General features: G+C 37.8%; 1 protein-coding gene across 1 annotated transcript; it reads right to left on the bottom strand.

Moving 5' to 3' along the window:
• Positions 1-1,905: 1,905 nt before the first annotated feature.
• LOC132630230 (ras-related protein RABE1c) lies at positions 1,906-15,473 on the bottom strand. Its single transcript, XM_060345820.1, has 9 exons — positions 15,373-15,473; positions 15,145-15,264; positions 4,167-4,239; positions 3,754-3,854; positions 3,535-3,600; positions 3,048-3,145; positions 2,879-2,941; positions 2,709-2,801; positions 1,906-2,236 (listed from the first exon to the last, which is right to left on the bottom strand). Exons 2-9 carry the CDS (start codon positions 15,215-15,217, stop codon positions 2,153-2,155), a joined length of 651 nt encoding a protein of 216 aa, XP_060201803.1. The 5' UTR covers positions 15,218-15,264; positions 15,373-15,473; the 3' UTR covers positions 1,906-2,152.
• Positions 15,474-16,868: the final 1,395 nt, after the last annotated feature.

The following is a 16,868-nucleotide window of genomic DNA, read 5'->3' on the forward strand; positions in this document are numbered from 1 at the left end:
ATTTGATTAATATTTTAAAGATTGTGTCGCGTATACAAACAAAGATCTGTTGATGAGAAATGGAAGTTAAATAAAAAAAGGATGACATCCTAATATTATAAGAATATTTAAGAAATTTGTATGAATTTAATCCAACGTGAACAATATAATAACTCTTGAGCTAGTTAACGTTGGAGATATCTTATCTATTTAGGGCTCGTTTGGTATAAGGGATAAGGATAAATAATCTCAGGATTATATTTGAGATGAATTTATCCCGTGTTTGGTTGGGATAAAATGGTGGTATAACTAATCTCGGGATTAGCTATCTCAGATTGTAGTGTTATTTTATCCCTGTGGGAGGGTGGAATAACTAATCCCAGGATAAGTTATCCTGGAATAACTTGTTTCTAACCAAACGACCCGTTAGAGGTTTTTTATTCAAGTTAAAAATAAATGTTGGTAGGAGACGCTTTTTCTTTTAATAGGCATTGCGAGGTGTTAGAGGTATCAAATGTAGCGGTTGGACTGAATTTGTATAGACCAAAATGGTTGAGTTAATATCAGTGATAGATTCAGAATTCACTTAGGAGTTAGGAAAATAAAAGATGTAAATGTGTTAGCCCTTTACAATGTATCAATCTAGAATAAATTTAAAAAATAATGCAGCCGCTGAGAATCAAACCATAGACGTTGGGCATATTTTGAACAACCTAAACCATTAAGCTAGCCTTTTGCACATTGTTCTAGGTATTCAAAACTAATATAACTACACAAACATAGAAAATCTACATTATATATAGTGTAATTTTTTGCCGAGGATATTCGGGTAAACACTCCCCCTCCGTAAATCCGCTTCTGGTGGTTAATACTGCTCATACCTATCCAAAGACTACTTGAGTTGAAATTGGTTGGGTTATGATGGTCTACACAATGATCCAACATGCCCAAGTCTTACCAAGATCTAATTTATTTATTTGTTTCTTTATAATTTGTTTAATTACCTAATAGAATTTTTAAATATTATTATGACTATATATAACATATCAAACAGTGAGTAAACGTACGCGACAGACTATATTTATCGAGATGAAATCAGAATATAGTGATACTAGTTGTCCACTAGAAAATGCTGGACCCATGGTATCATGATTAGTCATTTGAGTTTCGTCATCATGAATGAGAGGAATTTAGTTTGCTGACTGGAATTACAAAAAAAAATTAAAAAAAATCACATAATTAAAGGTAAGTTCCGTTTGATTACAGCACGATTTCTGTCACTTAGAAGGAACACCGTATCGTGTCTCATTTTAACATAACAAAAAAAAAAAAAAACAAAGGCAAAGACCATTTCGAACTTGAATATATTATCACGAAGTGGCATGACTAAAATAATTTGTTGACGTAGTGAATTCATTCATGGTTGTTGTATTTAAATCTTGGTAATAACTATATAACTTTAACATCATGGTACCTGGGAAAGATTCTTCTTCTCTACAAACAAATACAGCTTCAAACTTAGAATTCCATGTGAGAACGTTGTCCAGATTTTTTAGTACAATATTCTTGAATTTTCACTCCAGAACAGTATCCTTGAGTTTAAACTTCTACAAGTAAAACTTCATAACGTTGTGTCTGGAATATTTTTTTTAAAAAAAATAGAAGATGAAAAAGCATATCTCTGCAGCTCATGTTACGCGTATTTTTGTCCAACAATTCGAACCGTGACTATTTCCAACTACATTTCAAACAGTGGTGGTGCCTGTATTAGATTTGTGACATCATTTTGTTTTCGATCTGATGACAAAATCTACCTCATTAAGCAATACTTTTTAACCACATAATAACTCCATACCCCCATTGGAAGAATTTACTTCCCCTGCAAAAGCTCATCAAATATCAGAAAACTAATAGCAACCCCAAAAGTTTGTACAAAAACATCAGAAGGCAGTCTGTCCCTTCACTTTATATAAGCCAAAAAGTAGTGAGCATACACTGATCAAATTTTGCAATACTAAGAGCTGCCACCAAATACAAATAGATATTGGAAGAGAATAACTGTAAAGAGAAAAATACAATCAACTGTGAGAATGTTATAACAAAGATTAGTTTCACCCCTCCCACTAAAATGGTCACTTTGAGGATGTATTCCCCTTCATTTGATATCAATATTTCAAGAACCACAGCAAGCTGATTTTTGGGCGCCTTGAGAAGATCCTGCTCCCTGGTCCGGTTGATTTATCCTGATGGTCTGGGGCTGCAAAATTCGGAAATGCACGAGTTAGTGCACCAAATAATCCATATCTAGGAAATGGAAGAAGAGAGCATTGTGCTGATATTCATCATGCAACAGAGTATCTTTTTATAACTCATGCAAAAGAGTGAGAGAAACGAAAGATTCAAAGTGCAAAGAAGGATGCAAGAAAGATAGAATCATGCACACCAATAGGAACCTGACAGGAAATTATTTTGTATTAGGGAAACAGGACAAACAGAAATTTAACAAATTAGTGTGCTCTTCCCATCTTTTCGCTTAGTTTTTTAGGAGGAAATAATATTTGCCCAACGTATCCGTACACCAAAATTTCACCCTCAAGCTCTGTCTTGTGAAAAGTTAATCAATAGAGATATCAATCATCTTAAACTTCCACTAAATTTTCAGCATTCAAACTTGTCAGCCAGCACCAAGTATGCACTACTTTAAATTAACTTGGTCTGGAAAATAATACCTCAGCCTTTGAGTCAGATTCGGAAAGCCTTTGCTTTATATCCCGACCAATGGAAAAGAAAACCTCCTCAACATTCATATTTGTCTTGGCACTCTGCATGAAATATCACTAGGATCTAAGGAGAATTGGTATTGCAAAAAATTCCAATGCTGGCAAACAGTTCTACTTACAGTTTCAAAGAATTTAATGCCATATTCATCAGCTAGTGCTTGACCCTTGGATGTAGGAACAGCCTAGAGAAAAGGTTTAATCAACTCAGTCGTCCAATAGCTGTACATAGCATGTATACAACAACATACAAAGACAAGCAGATAAAAGGAGCTAGGGAGGAGAGAGAACCCTTTTGCTTTCGTCCATGTCAGCCTTGTTGCCGACCAGAATTTTGTTGACATTGTCGGAAGCATGCTGTTCAATGTTTCTAATCCAGTTCCTGATGTCTAAACATGTGCACAGTTAGTTTTGAGCTGACCCAACAGAAATATACATTACTCTAGCTTAGAGAAAGTCCAACAATGAGAAAATGAATAGCTTCTTCATATTCTTGAAGCCCTGCTTCATCCATAACACAACTGATTCATTATAAAGAGGAGGGCAGACTACAAGTCATAAAAGGAGAACAAATATAGTTTCTTCGGCAAATGCCTGATTAGAAGGGATTGGAGGAGGCAGATCCCCTGTCAAGACCTCCAACAAGCGGGTATATATACCCCTACAAGTAAGTCAAACCCTCAGTGCTTAAAAAATCTACAAAGTAAAAGGAACCACTCCTAAATTGACATAACAAAAAGTATAAAGATAGCTTCCCCAGTGCAATGTGGGAACTTACTGTTAAAAGACGACTCATCAGTTACGTCGTACACCAGCAATATACCCATGGCTCCACGGTAGTAAGCTGCAAGGCAGTAGAATTACTAAAACGTGAAGTAGACATATTAATGTAGCAGCACGGAGTAGTATTGATTTGGCTATGTTTGCTCAAAAGAAAAACCAAATGACAAGATAACAAGAAGAAATAAAGCACAGCATGTTTCACCCACAAGCTTACCAGTTGTAATAGTTCGGAACCGCTCCTGACCAGCAGTATCCCAGATTTGCAGTTTGATTCGTTTACCATCAAGCTCTATGGTCCTTATCTTGAAGTCAATACTGTGAAAGAAAACTTTGAATCAGAGTAGGTCTCCCAAAAAATAAGGACATAGGTAAATAATCATTTGCTCTTGCAACAGTCCATCCATGTCTTTACTAACTACTCTTCAATCAAACCACTGTAGTTAACTTTCCTAATCTACACTCCTAGTTAAGAGGTTATCAGCATTTTATTCATATTTTCATAATGTAAACTCAAGTTAAGAGGTTGTGTGCTACTTTTCCATAAGAACTTATTTTCTAATGAAGTTCCACGTTAATATACCTTTTGATAACATAAGAAGAAGTCCTTAAAAAGTAGAAGATGATTACCCAATAGTTGTGATAAAACTGGTTGTAAAGGAGCCATCTGAGAAACGTAAAAGAAGGCAACTCTTACCCACACCTGAAAATTCAAAAAGATGCTATTATATCATCAATCAGAAGGACTAAACAATTAATAGGGGAAGTTCGACATATTAGTGGGGAAAAATGAACAACAATCTGTTAAGAAAAAAAAATTAAACAGCAATCGAACTTCAGTTTCATTGGAAGGTAACTGATATATACAAGGACATGGTAATACTCATGATACTGTAGTGAGAAAATTTGAAAGTGAAAGCAAATGAATAGTGCCGAAAATTTCGTCAATTTTGTCGATGTGTCCATCCTCAAACTGCTGAACATGCTGGCACAAGGATTGACACGATCATCTCCTTTCCAGCAAGTCTGCTACAGCGTACTAAAATGCATTCCTAGATTCTAACTACTATCCATAATTTCATAGATCCTTATTCAACTTGTAATTAAATCTGGACTGTTAGCAGTTCTCACTATAGAATCCATGTATAACCATGCATGCATCTTCCATTCTACTCTTCCCCCATGGCAGGGGCAGGGCAGACTGAGCGGAAACTATACAGGTTGACCTGATTACAACTTGCCAAAGATTTCGGTCTCACCTCCTTCGCCAGCACCACATTCAGACATGGTCATCCCATTGACAAACAATTATCTTTTATTTGCGGTAAAGGTAACTATATATATCACAGGGAACTCATCAATCAAATGATGATGAGGTGGGGATTTACAACCCACATGGAGCAGAGGAAAAGCTCAGATTGCTAAAAGCTTTACACTTTTCCTATGAAATCTACTGAATCTTCTACCTCCCCAACATATTCTGTTTACACCAAAAATAAAAAAGGTTGAGGTAATTCATCTTGATCTATTGGATGAAATTGCTTTTATCTTCAAAACATCTTGCATTTTCTTTGCTTCTATATTGCCCACCATAAGCACGTTGGGATGCTCTTCCACCAGTCCTCCTTTGCCTCTCTTCTTCCAACTCTCAAAAGTAGTCCTGAGCATAACCCAACTCACTCCTAGGATACACAAGAACATGTTCCACAGATTTATAGTTGTTTTGCAGTGCAAGAACAAATGATCATGCTCTCTTCTTCTTGGCCACACAGAGACCATCGTGAGCTAATCTGCATACCTCTTCTCTGTAACACTTCATGAGTTAGACAAGCCCTTCTAATCACCAAACATACAAAACAAGAGACTCTATGAGGAAATTTTTTTTTTTTTTTTTTTTTTTTTTTTTTAAATTCTATTTTACAGGCAAGTCAGAATATCAATAAGCCTCAATGATTGAGCTCATAGAGGAATTCACCTCTCAACTTTATGAGGAAATTTAATCTTTCATATTAATTTCCAAGGGGCCAAATCACTGTCAGTGACTGATCACTGTTCATTTTCCAGTAGCTAGGCTTAACTGTGAAGGCTCCCTTTACTATGCAAATTCCAAAATAATCCGTCTGGACAACACCTCATATATATTGAGTTGTCATCGCTTGCTTTCACGGTACTTAGCACTTATTTTTTCAATTTTATATGTTTATTCCAACATCTACTAATATAGCATTGTCCAATCTAGGATGGAGAAAGGCAACAGTCAATAAAATTTGTCGGACAGTCCAAAGGGGCCTTGAAGTTTTTGTTTTTAATCAGGTGAAGCAAAATATAATTAGAATCTTTACCAAGATGGTACTTTGAGGAATAAAAAACCATAGAGTATCACAATCCCAACACTATTTCCTCATACCATCTAGAAAATCTAAAAAGTATGCCATATTCTCAACCTTACAGCCCTTACACCACAAGTATAAATTTTGTGAACAATTATGTTTTAGGAAATATGGTCTTTCTTCCCCTCAAAATATCTTTTGTTTCTTTCAAGCCAAACAGTCCATTATGCATAATGGGATAGCTTTTCAAAGAGTCTTCAAACTCCTGCATATACCCTGTCCCTGACAGCATGCAACTCAGCATGTTTTTAACATCCATTGGCATGACCTAACTAACTCCCAAAAGATTCAGAAACAGTGACCATATTTTCCAAATTTGGCTGCAATGAAGGAACAGATGACTAATATTTTCTGTCGACTCTTTCTCTCTCCTCTGCACTTTCTCTCTCCTCTGCTCTCTCCCAGATCTGCCCACCCACCACTCCGTCCGGCGACCATACGTCACCACTGTTCAGGTGACGCCGGCGACCAGGTAACGCCGGCGACCAGGTAAAGCCGGCCACTTTTCCGGCTAGATTTACTTTTCTTCTCTCTTTCCTTTTCTTCTTCTTCTCTTCTCCTTTTTTTTCCTTTTCTAATCTGCTCCTGGCGCTGCCAGTACGCCGCTGCGCCATCGCCGGCGAGTTTTTCCGGCGACTTTTTCCGGCCAGCCCCCTCTTTCTCTCTCCTTTTCCCTTTTTCTTTTATTTTTCTTTTCTTCTTTTTCCCTCCTATTCTCTTCTCCCTTTCAGGTATTTGTGAACATTTTTCCGGCAGTGAACAGTACTCGACCGTGAACAGTGTTTTCCGGCGACAACCAGGTTTAGTTCAACTGGAGTTGGTACCTCCGGTTGCCATATTCACTATTTGTCTATACACTTGTAGTTATATTTTGCTGACTTTAGACCTTTGAATAATTTATTAGTTCATACTTATTTTCGTGGCTTTGGTTAGTGATGGTAGACTAGGGTCATGTTCTCGTTCGGGGACGGGGGCGAGGGTTAGGAGGGGTATGTGGGTTAAAGGAGTCTCTAGGTTGAGAGTAGGGTCTTGGAACATTGGGACGTTAACGGGAAAGTCCATAGAGCTAGTTAAGATTCTTAAGAAGAGGAAGATTAATATAGCTTGTGTCCAAGAGACTAAATGGGTAGGTCCTAAAGCTAAAGAGGTAGACGGGTATAAGTTGTGGTTCTCTGGTAGGTCGAAGTATAGAAATGGGGTGGGCATTTTAGTAGATAGTGATTTAAGAGACCAGGTGGTAGAGGTTAGGAGAGCCACTGATAGGATGATGTCGATTAAAGTGGTCGTTGAAGGACTCACTTTGAACATTATTAGTGCTTATGCGCCGCAAGCGGGCTTAGGCGAGGAGGAGAAGAGGCGCTTTTGGGAGGATTTGGACGAATTAGTGGGAGGCATACCGCCTACTGAGAAGTTATTCGTGGGAGGTGATTTCAATGGGCACATCGGGCCTATTTCGGGAGGTTATGATGATGTGCATGGAGGCTTTGGCTTCGGGGACAGGAATGGAGGAGGAGTCTCACTTTTGGATTTTGCAAGAGCTTTCGGGTTGGTGATAGCCAATTCGAGTTTCCCAAAGAAGGAGGAGCACTTGGTAACCTTCCGTAGTTCAGTGGCTAAGACCCAAATTGACTTTTTACTCCTTAGGAAGGACGATAAAGGTCTGTGCAAAGACTGTAAGGTCATTCCGAGCGACTATCTTACAACCCGACATAAGCTCTTGGTGATGGATCTAGGGATCAAGATGCCGAGGAAGAAGAGGGTCGTGGATGACCGACCTAGGATCAGATGGGGGAGTTTGACCACGACTAGTGCCGTGGAGATGGGAGAGAAATTGAAGGTTATGGGCGCCTGGGATAGCAGTGGGGATGCGACAAGTATGTGGGATAGGACGGCTAGTTGCATTAGGGCGGTAGCAAGGGAAGTGTTGGGGGTCTCGACAGGTAGTCGTGGCCAGCATCGAGGGGACTGGTGGTGGAATGGAGAAGTTCAAGGGAAGGTGGAAGCAAAGAAGGTGGCGTATGCGAAGTTGATAGAAAGCAAGGATGAGGTGGAGCAGTGGACGAATAGGGAACTTTATAAGATGGCGAGGAAGGAGGCGAAGTTGGCGGTTTCGACGGCAAAAACGGCAGCTTTTGAACGCCTTTATGCTGAACTAGAAGAGAAAGGAGGGGATCAAAAATTGTTCAAGCTAGCCAAGGCGAGGGAGAGAAAGGCACGTGATGTGGTTCAAGTGAAGTGCATCAAGGACGAGCATGGCAAAGTATTGGTAGAGGAGACTCTCATTAGACGGAGATGGCAGTCATACTTCTCCAAACTCTTAAATGAAGAAGGGGACAGAGACATTGTGTTGGGAGATCTAGAACATACTGGAAGGCGTCAAGATTTTGGGTATTGCAGGAGTATTAAGGTTGAGGAGGTTAAGGGTGCTGTTCGTAGGATGCGCAGGGGAAGAGCGACCGGACCTGACGAGATTCCTGGGGAATTTTGGAAGAGTGCGGGCCCGACAGGTTTGGAGTGGCTGACTAGGTTGTTTAATGTCATCTTTAAGACGGCAATGATGCCTGAAGAATGGAGGTCGAGTGTAATGGTCCCTCTATACAAGAACAAGGGAGATATCCAGAGTTGCAACAACTATAGAGGTATCAAGCTACTAAGCCATACTATGAAAGTGTGGGAAAGGGTGGTGGAGATGAGGGTGAGGAAAGGCGTGTCTATTTCAGAGAATCAGTTCGGATTCATGCCGGGACGCTCAACTACAGAAGCCATCCATCTTGTGAGGAGACTGGTGGAGCAGTATAGGGAGAGGAAAAGGGACTTACACATGGTATTCATTGACCTAGAAAAGGCTTACGACAAAGTCCCAAGAGAAATCCTATGGAGATGCTTGGAGGCTAAAGGTGTACCTGTGGCGTACATTAGGGTGATCAAGGACATGTATGAGGGAGCCAAAACCAGGGTAAGGACAGTAGGAGGAGACTCAGAGCACTTTCCAGTTGTGATGGGGTTGCATCAAGGATCAGCTCTTAGTCCGTTCTTATTTGCCTTGGTGATGGATGGATTGACGCGGCAAATTCAAGGTGAGGTGCCATGGTGTATGCTTTTCGCGGATGACATAGTCCTGATCGATGAGACTCGTAGCGGAGTTAACGCTAAGCTGGAGGATTGGAGACAAACTCTGGAGTCTAAAGGGTTTAAGCTGAGTAGGACCAAGACAGAGTACTTAGAGTGTAAGTTTAGTGAAGCACCTCAGGAGGCCGGCTTGGAAGTGAGGCTTGGTACCCAAGTCATCCAGAAGAAAAGTAGTTTCAAGTATCTTGGGTCTATTATGCAAGGCAGCGGGGAGATTGACGATGATGTCACACATCGTATTGGGGCAGGGTGGATGAAATGGAGGCTTGCTTCCGGAGTGCTATGTGACAAGAAGGTGCCACCACAACTTAAGGGAAAGTTCTACAAAGTGGTGGTTAGACCGACTATGTTGTATGGGGCGGAGTGTTGGCCAGTTAAGGTTTCTCACGTTCAAAAGATGAAAGTTGCTGAGATGAGAATGTTGAGATGGATGTGTGGCCACACCAGGAGTGACAGGATTAGGAATGAGGATATTCGGGACAAGGTGGGAGTGGCCTCGGTGGAAGACAAGATGCGAGAAGCGAGATTGAGATGGTTTGGGCATGTGAAGAGGAGAGACACGGATGCCCCAGTGCGGAGGTGTGAGAGGTTGGCCATGGATGGTTTCAGACGAGGTAGGGGTAGGCCAAAGAAGTATTGGGGAGAGGTAATTAGACACGACATGGCGCAGTTACAGCTTACCGAGGACATGACCTTAGATAGAAGGGTTTGGAGGACCCATATTAGGGTAGAAGGCTAGTAGATAGTCTCATTACCCTGCCTTATTAATAGTCGCATTATCGTAGTATAATTTCTTGTGCTCTAATTTATGCTATTATGCTATTATCTGTTATTTCCTGTGCTTTGATTATTCTATGTTATCTGTGTCGCTTGCGTTACTTCATTTCCATATCGCTTTGAATTTCTTAGCCGTATCTGACCTCTTGTTATGTTTTTATTGAGTCGAGGGTCTCTCGGAAACAGCCATCCTACCTTGGTAGGAGTAAGGTCTGCGTACACTCTACCCTCCCCAGACCCCACGTTGTGGGATTTCACTGGGTTGTTGTTGTTGTTGTTGTTGTTGAGTTCTTACAGAAGAAGCACCTATTACATAGAGATAAAATTCTCTTTTGGTGTCTATCTGAGTCAAACAGTCATCCTTAGCTGCTATCCAACCAAAGCAAGCAACTTTAGGAGGTACATAGGTCTTCCAGATCATTTCGTAAGGCCAGCTAAAATGCCAGCAGCCTGTTTGCTTTTGTATATTAATGTAACAACTTTAAGAAGCCCCCCTTCTTGCTTACAAACCAGAAAAGTGAATACTTCCTGCCTGAGTCTACAGAGACAGATTGTAACAGCTCCATTAGAAGGCTGAATTCCTTTGTTTCCCAGTCATTTTGTCTTCTTCTAAGAAGTAAATGCCATTCAGTGTCAGAGAAACACACAACTATATGCTGTCTTTATTTTTTGGACTCATAGGCAGGGAAAGAAAAGCCTAAGAGTATGAAGTGTTGTCCCCTTAGCAATCATGTGGGTCATTTGGAAAGAAAGAAATAGGAGGGCATTTGATGGGGTGGAACAAGATTTTGTAAAATTGCATAGGAGTGTTTTGTCTCTAGTTGCTTTTTGGTGTACTTTCGAGGTCCCTATTTGTATAGAGGATTGAATCTCGTTTGGTGAGAACCATATTTTGATGTAGGTTCTTTTCTATTGGTATATAGCTTGTATACAGAGTTTCCCCAACAACAACAAGCCCAGTATAATCCCACCATGTGGGGTCTGGGGAGGGTAGAGTGTACGCAGACCTAACCCCCACCTTGAAAGGTAGGGCGGCTGTTTCCGAAAGACCCTCGGCTCAAGAGAGGAAAACAAGACAAAAGGTCAGATAGGACCAAGCATATCGAAAACAATATGAAAACAAGGAATAACAAAAGCGAGAAAGTCATGGTAGAACAGTCCGGACAGAAAGGAGCATTACCTACTATAGATAAATAAGATAACTAAAGTACAGCGGCCCAACAAATATAAGCAGCAATCAAATGCAGAAATCAAATGGCAATAGACAAATGAGCAAAACTACAACTACTATGATGAAAGGATAAGCCACCTAGCCTTTTATCCTAATCTGAGTCCTCCACAACCTCCTATCTAATGTCATGTCCTCGGTGAGCTGAAACTGTGCCATATCCTATCTAATCACCTCTTCCCAATACTTCTTCGGCCTCCCTTTACCTCTCCTGAAACCGTCCATAACCAACCTCTCACACCTCCGCACTGGAGCATCTGTGTCTCTCCTCTTCACATGCCCAAACCATCTCAGCCTCGCTTCCCGCATCTTGTATAATAAATCAGTTCCATGTTTGGTATACAAGCAGAGTAACTACTTCCTCATTGTCCTATACCAATATTTTGTTACATATGCAATCTAGTGCTTTATATAGACACTAATTAAATTAAAATTTTAAGATTGTTTCAAACCGTCAATAAAATTATTTACTTTATTTAAAAAAAGGGGCCAACTATACATAGTATGAAATTCATTTTGAATAATAATGTTATTACTGAAGATGAGCAACAATAGATTGAGGCACTAAAGGAGGCACCCTGTCCTTACATCTAGACCAAAACATGGGACAGCGTAAGTATTTCCTTTTTATCTTTTTTGGTATAAAGGTCGCTAGTCAAGCTCAGCCATAGTCATCTCACAGCCATAGCCAATTAACCCTAACATCAACATGTTCCCACAACATGGGAGCCTTTAGTAAATCAACACTGTTATAGACAGGAAATTAGTCAGGTTAGTCAAATTAACTTATTATCAATTGTAGACACTTAATATTGTTAGACAATTTTAGCAATATCCTCATAATATTCACCAAATGCAATGGTCCGCATCTTAGATATATCAAGAATATTATGTGTCAGGGACTTTTATACCAAAATAAGAGGAAATGCTAAAGTTATCAAGCATGCAGATCAGATTTAGGACATCCGACATCCATCTAATAAGGCAATGTGTAATCCAAGTACTGTATAATGATTAGTATAAACCTGATGTCTTTTTTTCTTTTTCTTTTTCTTTTTTTAATGACAAGGGAACCCGCAGCCGCTACCCTTCGGGTGCGCACAGGTAAACCCCGCTCCTGTGCAATAGCCCGCAAACCACATAGGAGAGATAACCCGCACTAGGCTTGCCTAGTGCGACGAGCTCGACCCAGAAGGCAAATCCCCTGTTGTCATAAGCAGGGGGTTTCGAAACTGAGACCTCCATTATGGAAGCCCCATGCTCAACCAACTGGGCCACCCTTGCTGGTATAAACCTGATGTCTTGGAAAAATAAGAAATCAGATTTGGTTGAGATGTCATATGCAAAAGTTAAGAAAATAGCTATGGCCTTCACACATTATGCACTTAAGTGGTTAAAACAATTGCTTGAGGAGTCAAAGTTTGAAGTAAATAAAACTTTCCTTGACTATCAAAAGAAATGCCGGGAGAAGTGATGAAAATCAAAGTTCTTTGTGATAATCAAACTGCAATATATCTTGTATCTAATCCGATATTACATGAGAAGTCCAAATACGATGAGATTGATTGATAGTCTATTAGTGCAAGAATATAGTCCGAACTTATATTGCACCCCAGGGTGTGGATGAAGTGGGTTAAGGACCATGAGGTCTCAGATTCAAATCCTAGGAGAGGCAAAAACACATGTGATTTCTTTCCATCTGTCCTAACCTTGGTGGACACAGTTATGTGGTACCTGTTACTGGTGGTAGGTAGCAAGTATCCCGTGGAATTAGTCGAGGTGCGTGCAAGCTGACCCGGACACCACGGTTATAAATAAAATAGTCCAATTTATATCTACCAGATTTTGAACCCAGATGACACGTTCACTTCAAGGTCAAGATTAAATGTGCAACAAACTCGGGGCTATGATCAACACTCTCCATCTTGAAGGGGAGCTTTACATATATATCTTTTTAAAAAAAAAAAAAAAAAAAGTAGCTTTACATATATATATATATATATATATATATATATATATGTATATATTGAACAGTTGATTACTAGCTTTTGTTTCTTATTTCTTCATGTTTTACCAGTTCAGACAGTTTGCATCTAAAAATTGAGCTAGTTCACTTCTGAATTATGATCTAAATATCATGCATACATCTAATAAAATTCCCATAGATGATTAATTATGTTTATATTATGTTTCCCTCACTAGTATTTCTTTTACCAACCTCCCTTTTTTTCCTTTTTTTTCTTTTTTTTTTTTTTTGATAATGGTAACATAACTTTTATCAACTTTGCTCTCTATCATTTAACAAAATAAATGTAACAGAACCACAACAACCCCACCTTATGAAATGTAAAAAATAGATCAGACAAGAAATGAACAGAACTAAGAAAAAAATAGGGAATTCAAAGCCCGACCTAATAAGCATAACGTCGATTTTTTACTCTAATAAGAATCCATATAACATTTCCCTTCCTATTTACATAAAAATGCAACACATACCAGCAAATGAAGCACAGTTTCAAGTGCAAAATGCAATACTCCCTCTAATTTAATTAGTTTGTCATACCTTCCTTTTTAGTCTATTTCAAAAAAAAATGCCTCTTTCTTAATTTGGCAACTCTTTAATTGCAACATCCCATATGACACGTTTAAGATCACAAGACCAAGGGCATGCTGGTATGACACGTTTAAGATCACAAGACCAAGGGCATGCTGGTATATTATACATATTTTTAGTTTAAGACCACAAAATTCAAAAGTTCTCTTTACTTTCTTAAACGTCGAGCTCAGTCAAACTAGGACAAACAAATTGAAACTGATGGAGTACTAACAATGCTAACTGTAAATTCTTCAAGCTCTAATGGCATTTCATGTCTCAAGGAAGCAACAAAAATCCTATAAACACCAACTCTCCATTACATTTCTCCAGCATCATTGCACACATTTTAAACTATAAAACTCCAACTTAGAACTGAGAAAATAAGCTAACATAACAGTTCTTCACCGAGACCGCAGGGTTTATTACAAGATCTCATATGCAATTAACTCTCCAGAATTTAAATCAATCTACGTAGTAAAATAAGAAATACAAACAAATCAAATATGTAGATGATATCATACATAAAAATTTGAGATAATGGTTAAAAACACACCTGAAGCATCACTTTTTTGCGAGTTCCCTATCTAAACTATCAAGTGTTTAACTTTCACCAACAATTTATCAAAACACACCTGAACTATCACCAACTATGTCTCAAGTAAGCAAAAATAAACTCTTATAAACAACTCTCCATTACATTCTTCGACCGACAAAAGTTCTCTAGCATCATTGCACACAAAGTTATTATTACCTATAAAACTCGAACTTAGAAATGAGGAATAAGCCATTAATTTAAATATCACAAAAGAACTGAGAAAATAAGCTAACATCACATTTCTACACCTAGATGGCAGGGCTACAGACGATGAAACTAATTACAATAGCTCTGCAAAATTAAAGCGCTGTTTCAAACGCAAGAACAATATAACAATGATAACAGTAAATTCCCAAACTCTAATGGTGTTTCGTGTCTCAAGTAAGCAAAAAATCCTATAAACACCAAATCTTCATTCTTCGACCGACAAAACTTATGTAGCATCATTGCACAAATTTTTATTATTACCTATAAAACTGCAACTTAGAACTGAGAAAATAAGCACCGAGATCGCATGGCTACATATGTGAAACTTTTCGCTTGTTGAAAGTCAATTTGACTAAACTTTGAAGCTAAATTGAATTAGACTAACTCAATATTTTTAAAAATAAAATTTATACATTCGAAAACTACATGAAAAGTACCATAAGTTACAACTTTCACATGTCAATTTGGTGAAAGATACATTTTAAAATGTTAGGTCAAAGTTCATGCAGATTTGAATCTCGGGAAGCGAAAAATATCACATAAATTGGGATAGAGGGAGTACAACGTCTCATATACAAATAACGCTACAAAAGTTCAAATCAATCAAACGTAACAAAAGTATAAAAACAAACAAATCAAATGCATAAACAACATTAAAAAAAAAATTATTTAAAATAAAAAATTACCGCTATCACCGATCAAAAGGAGCTTAATGAGATAATCGTAATCAGCTCGAGCTCTAGCGGGTGGAGCAGCCATTTGAATTTAATTTTTCTCAGATTAAATTATGAAGGGGAACTCCAACCCTAGATAAAAAAAACACATTAACGATCAAATCAAATTTGAATGTAATTAACTGATATTTTTTCATGTGTGTGTATATATATATTTATAGGAAGATTTTGTGTACGTACCGGATCGGAGAAGAGTGAAAGGGGAAGAGAGAAGAAAGAAATGAAAATATGTTTGAGATCTAATAAATAGGGACAGTGTAAATAAAATAAAATGTAAATGAATATTATTATTATTATTATTATTATTATTATAGGAGGGAAGCGTGTCTTTGCAACGTTAGTCACGTAGGCACCGGTCGGCCGTTGATTTTTATTTACTGCTTTTTTTCTTTTTTTGAGTTTCTTTTTACAGTTAAAATATATTTTTTAATAATTGCACTGTGGATTAGTGCAGTGTGGTGGATTTTTGGGTTATATGGATGGTCGATTCAAAATATATTTTTTAATAATTGCACTGTGGATTAGGCATTATTTTCCTTTTTCGTTATGGATTTATTTTCCCAAGCATTCACGTTATTATAAGTTTCTTCTACATATGCTTCTATTAATAAACTTTTTATGATGAAAATGTCTAAAATATCAGAATAATGTGCAATCTAGGAAGGATTTCAATTGCAAAACTAAGAAGTCATATTTATTTAATAATTAATTTATCAACCCAATTAACCATGTTAGTAATGATCAGCTGTTACAGGAATTTTAATTACATCTCATCTATAGGAAAATTGCAAGAATCTAATTGATTACCACATCATTACAAACAAATATTCAAAATTGACTTGTAAAGAATTGTCCAAATATGGTGAACAACAATATTTCATACCAAAAGAGGTAAATGTGTCAACTAAACCTCATAATGCACACATCTGTTAAGATATTTTTTTCTTCACAGTTTAGCTATATTTATCTTGTTTTGATTACATTTTATTTTTTTTAGCCGAGGATCTATCCGGAATAGTCTCTCTAGCCCCAGAAAGGTAGGGATAAGGTCTGTGTAGATCGTACCATCCTCATACCCATTTGTGAGATTACACTGGGTATGTTGTTGTTGTTGTTGTTATAATTTAGTTATACATCTCTCTATTTAGCCCTCAAACCAAATTGTTTCTCAATATTCTTTTGAGTAAAATTTCTTTCTTTCATCTTGCTATAGAGAAAGAAATGAATTCTTCTTCTGAAATTAACAATTGTCGTGAAATAATATTGTACGGTCCCAACAGATATTGTTCAAATTGCGGTATGTTGTCTTTCAATAGTGAATTTTTTATTTTTTAGTGTTTTGTATAAAAAGAATTAAGATGAAAATTTCACTATTGAAAAACAACATACCACTATTTGAACAATATCAATTGAAGACACGTAAAATATTATTTTATGACAGTTGTTAATTTCAAAAGAAGAATCCGTTTTTTTCCCTACAAGCAAGAGTAAGAGAGAAATTTTACTCAAAAGAAAATTGAGGAACGAATTGGTTGAAATTGAAATCATTTACGTAGAAAATCATAGTGCTCATACTTGAAGCAATAAATCAGATACTTACCACAAGCCAAGCAGCTAGGAAGAAGTGTAACGAATGAGATATGTTGAAATTAGCAGTGTTGTTTGAAGGCTAGATA

Source organism: Lycium barbarum, chromosome 3, assembly GCF_019175385.1.
Source record: "Lycium barbarum isolate Lr01 chromosome 3, ASM1917538v2, whole genome shotgun sequence".
Classification (NCBI taxonomy): Eukaryota; Viridiplantae; Streptophyta; class Magnoliopsida; order Solanales; family Solanaceae; genus Lycium; species Lycium barbarum.

Excerpts from the sequence above, each read along its gene's own strand:
- LOC132630230 (XM_060345820.1), bottom strand. The coding sequence starts at position 15,217 with ATGGCTGCTCCACCCGCTAGAGCTCGAGCTGATTACGATTATCTCATT. Across the intron at positions 3,146-3,534 it reads TGATGAGTCGTCTTTTAACA|ACATCAGGAACTGGATTAGA; the intron begins GTAAGTTCCCAC and ends GCACATGTTTAG. Across the intron at positions 2,942-3,047 it reads ACATGGACGAAAGCAAAAGG|GCTGTTCCTACATCCAAGGG; the intron begins GTTCTCTCTCCT and ends CCTTTTCTCTAG.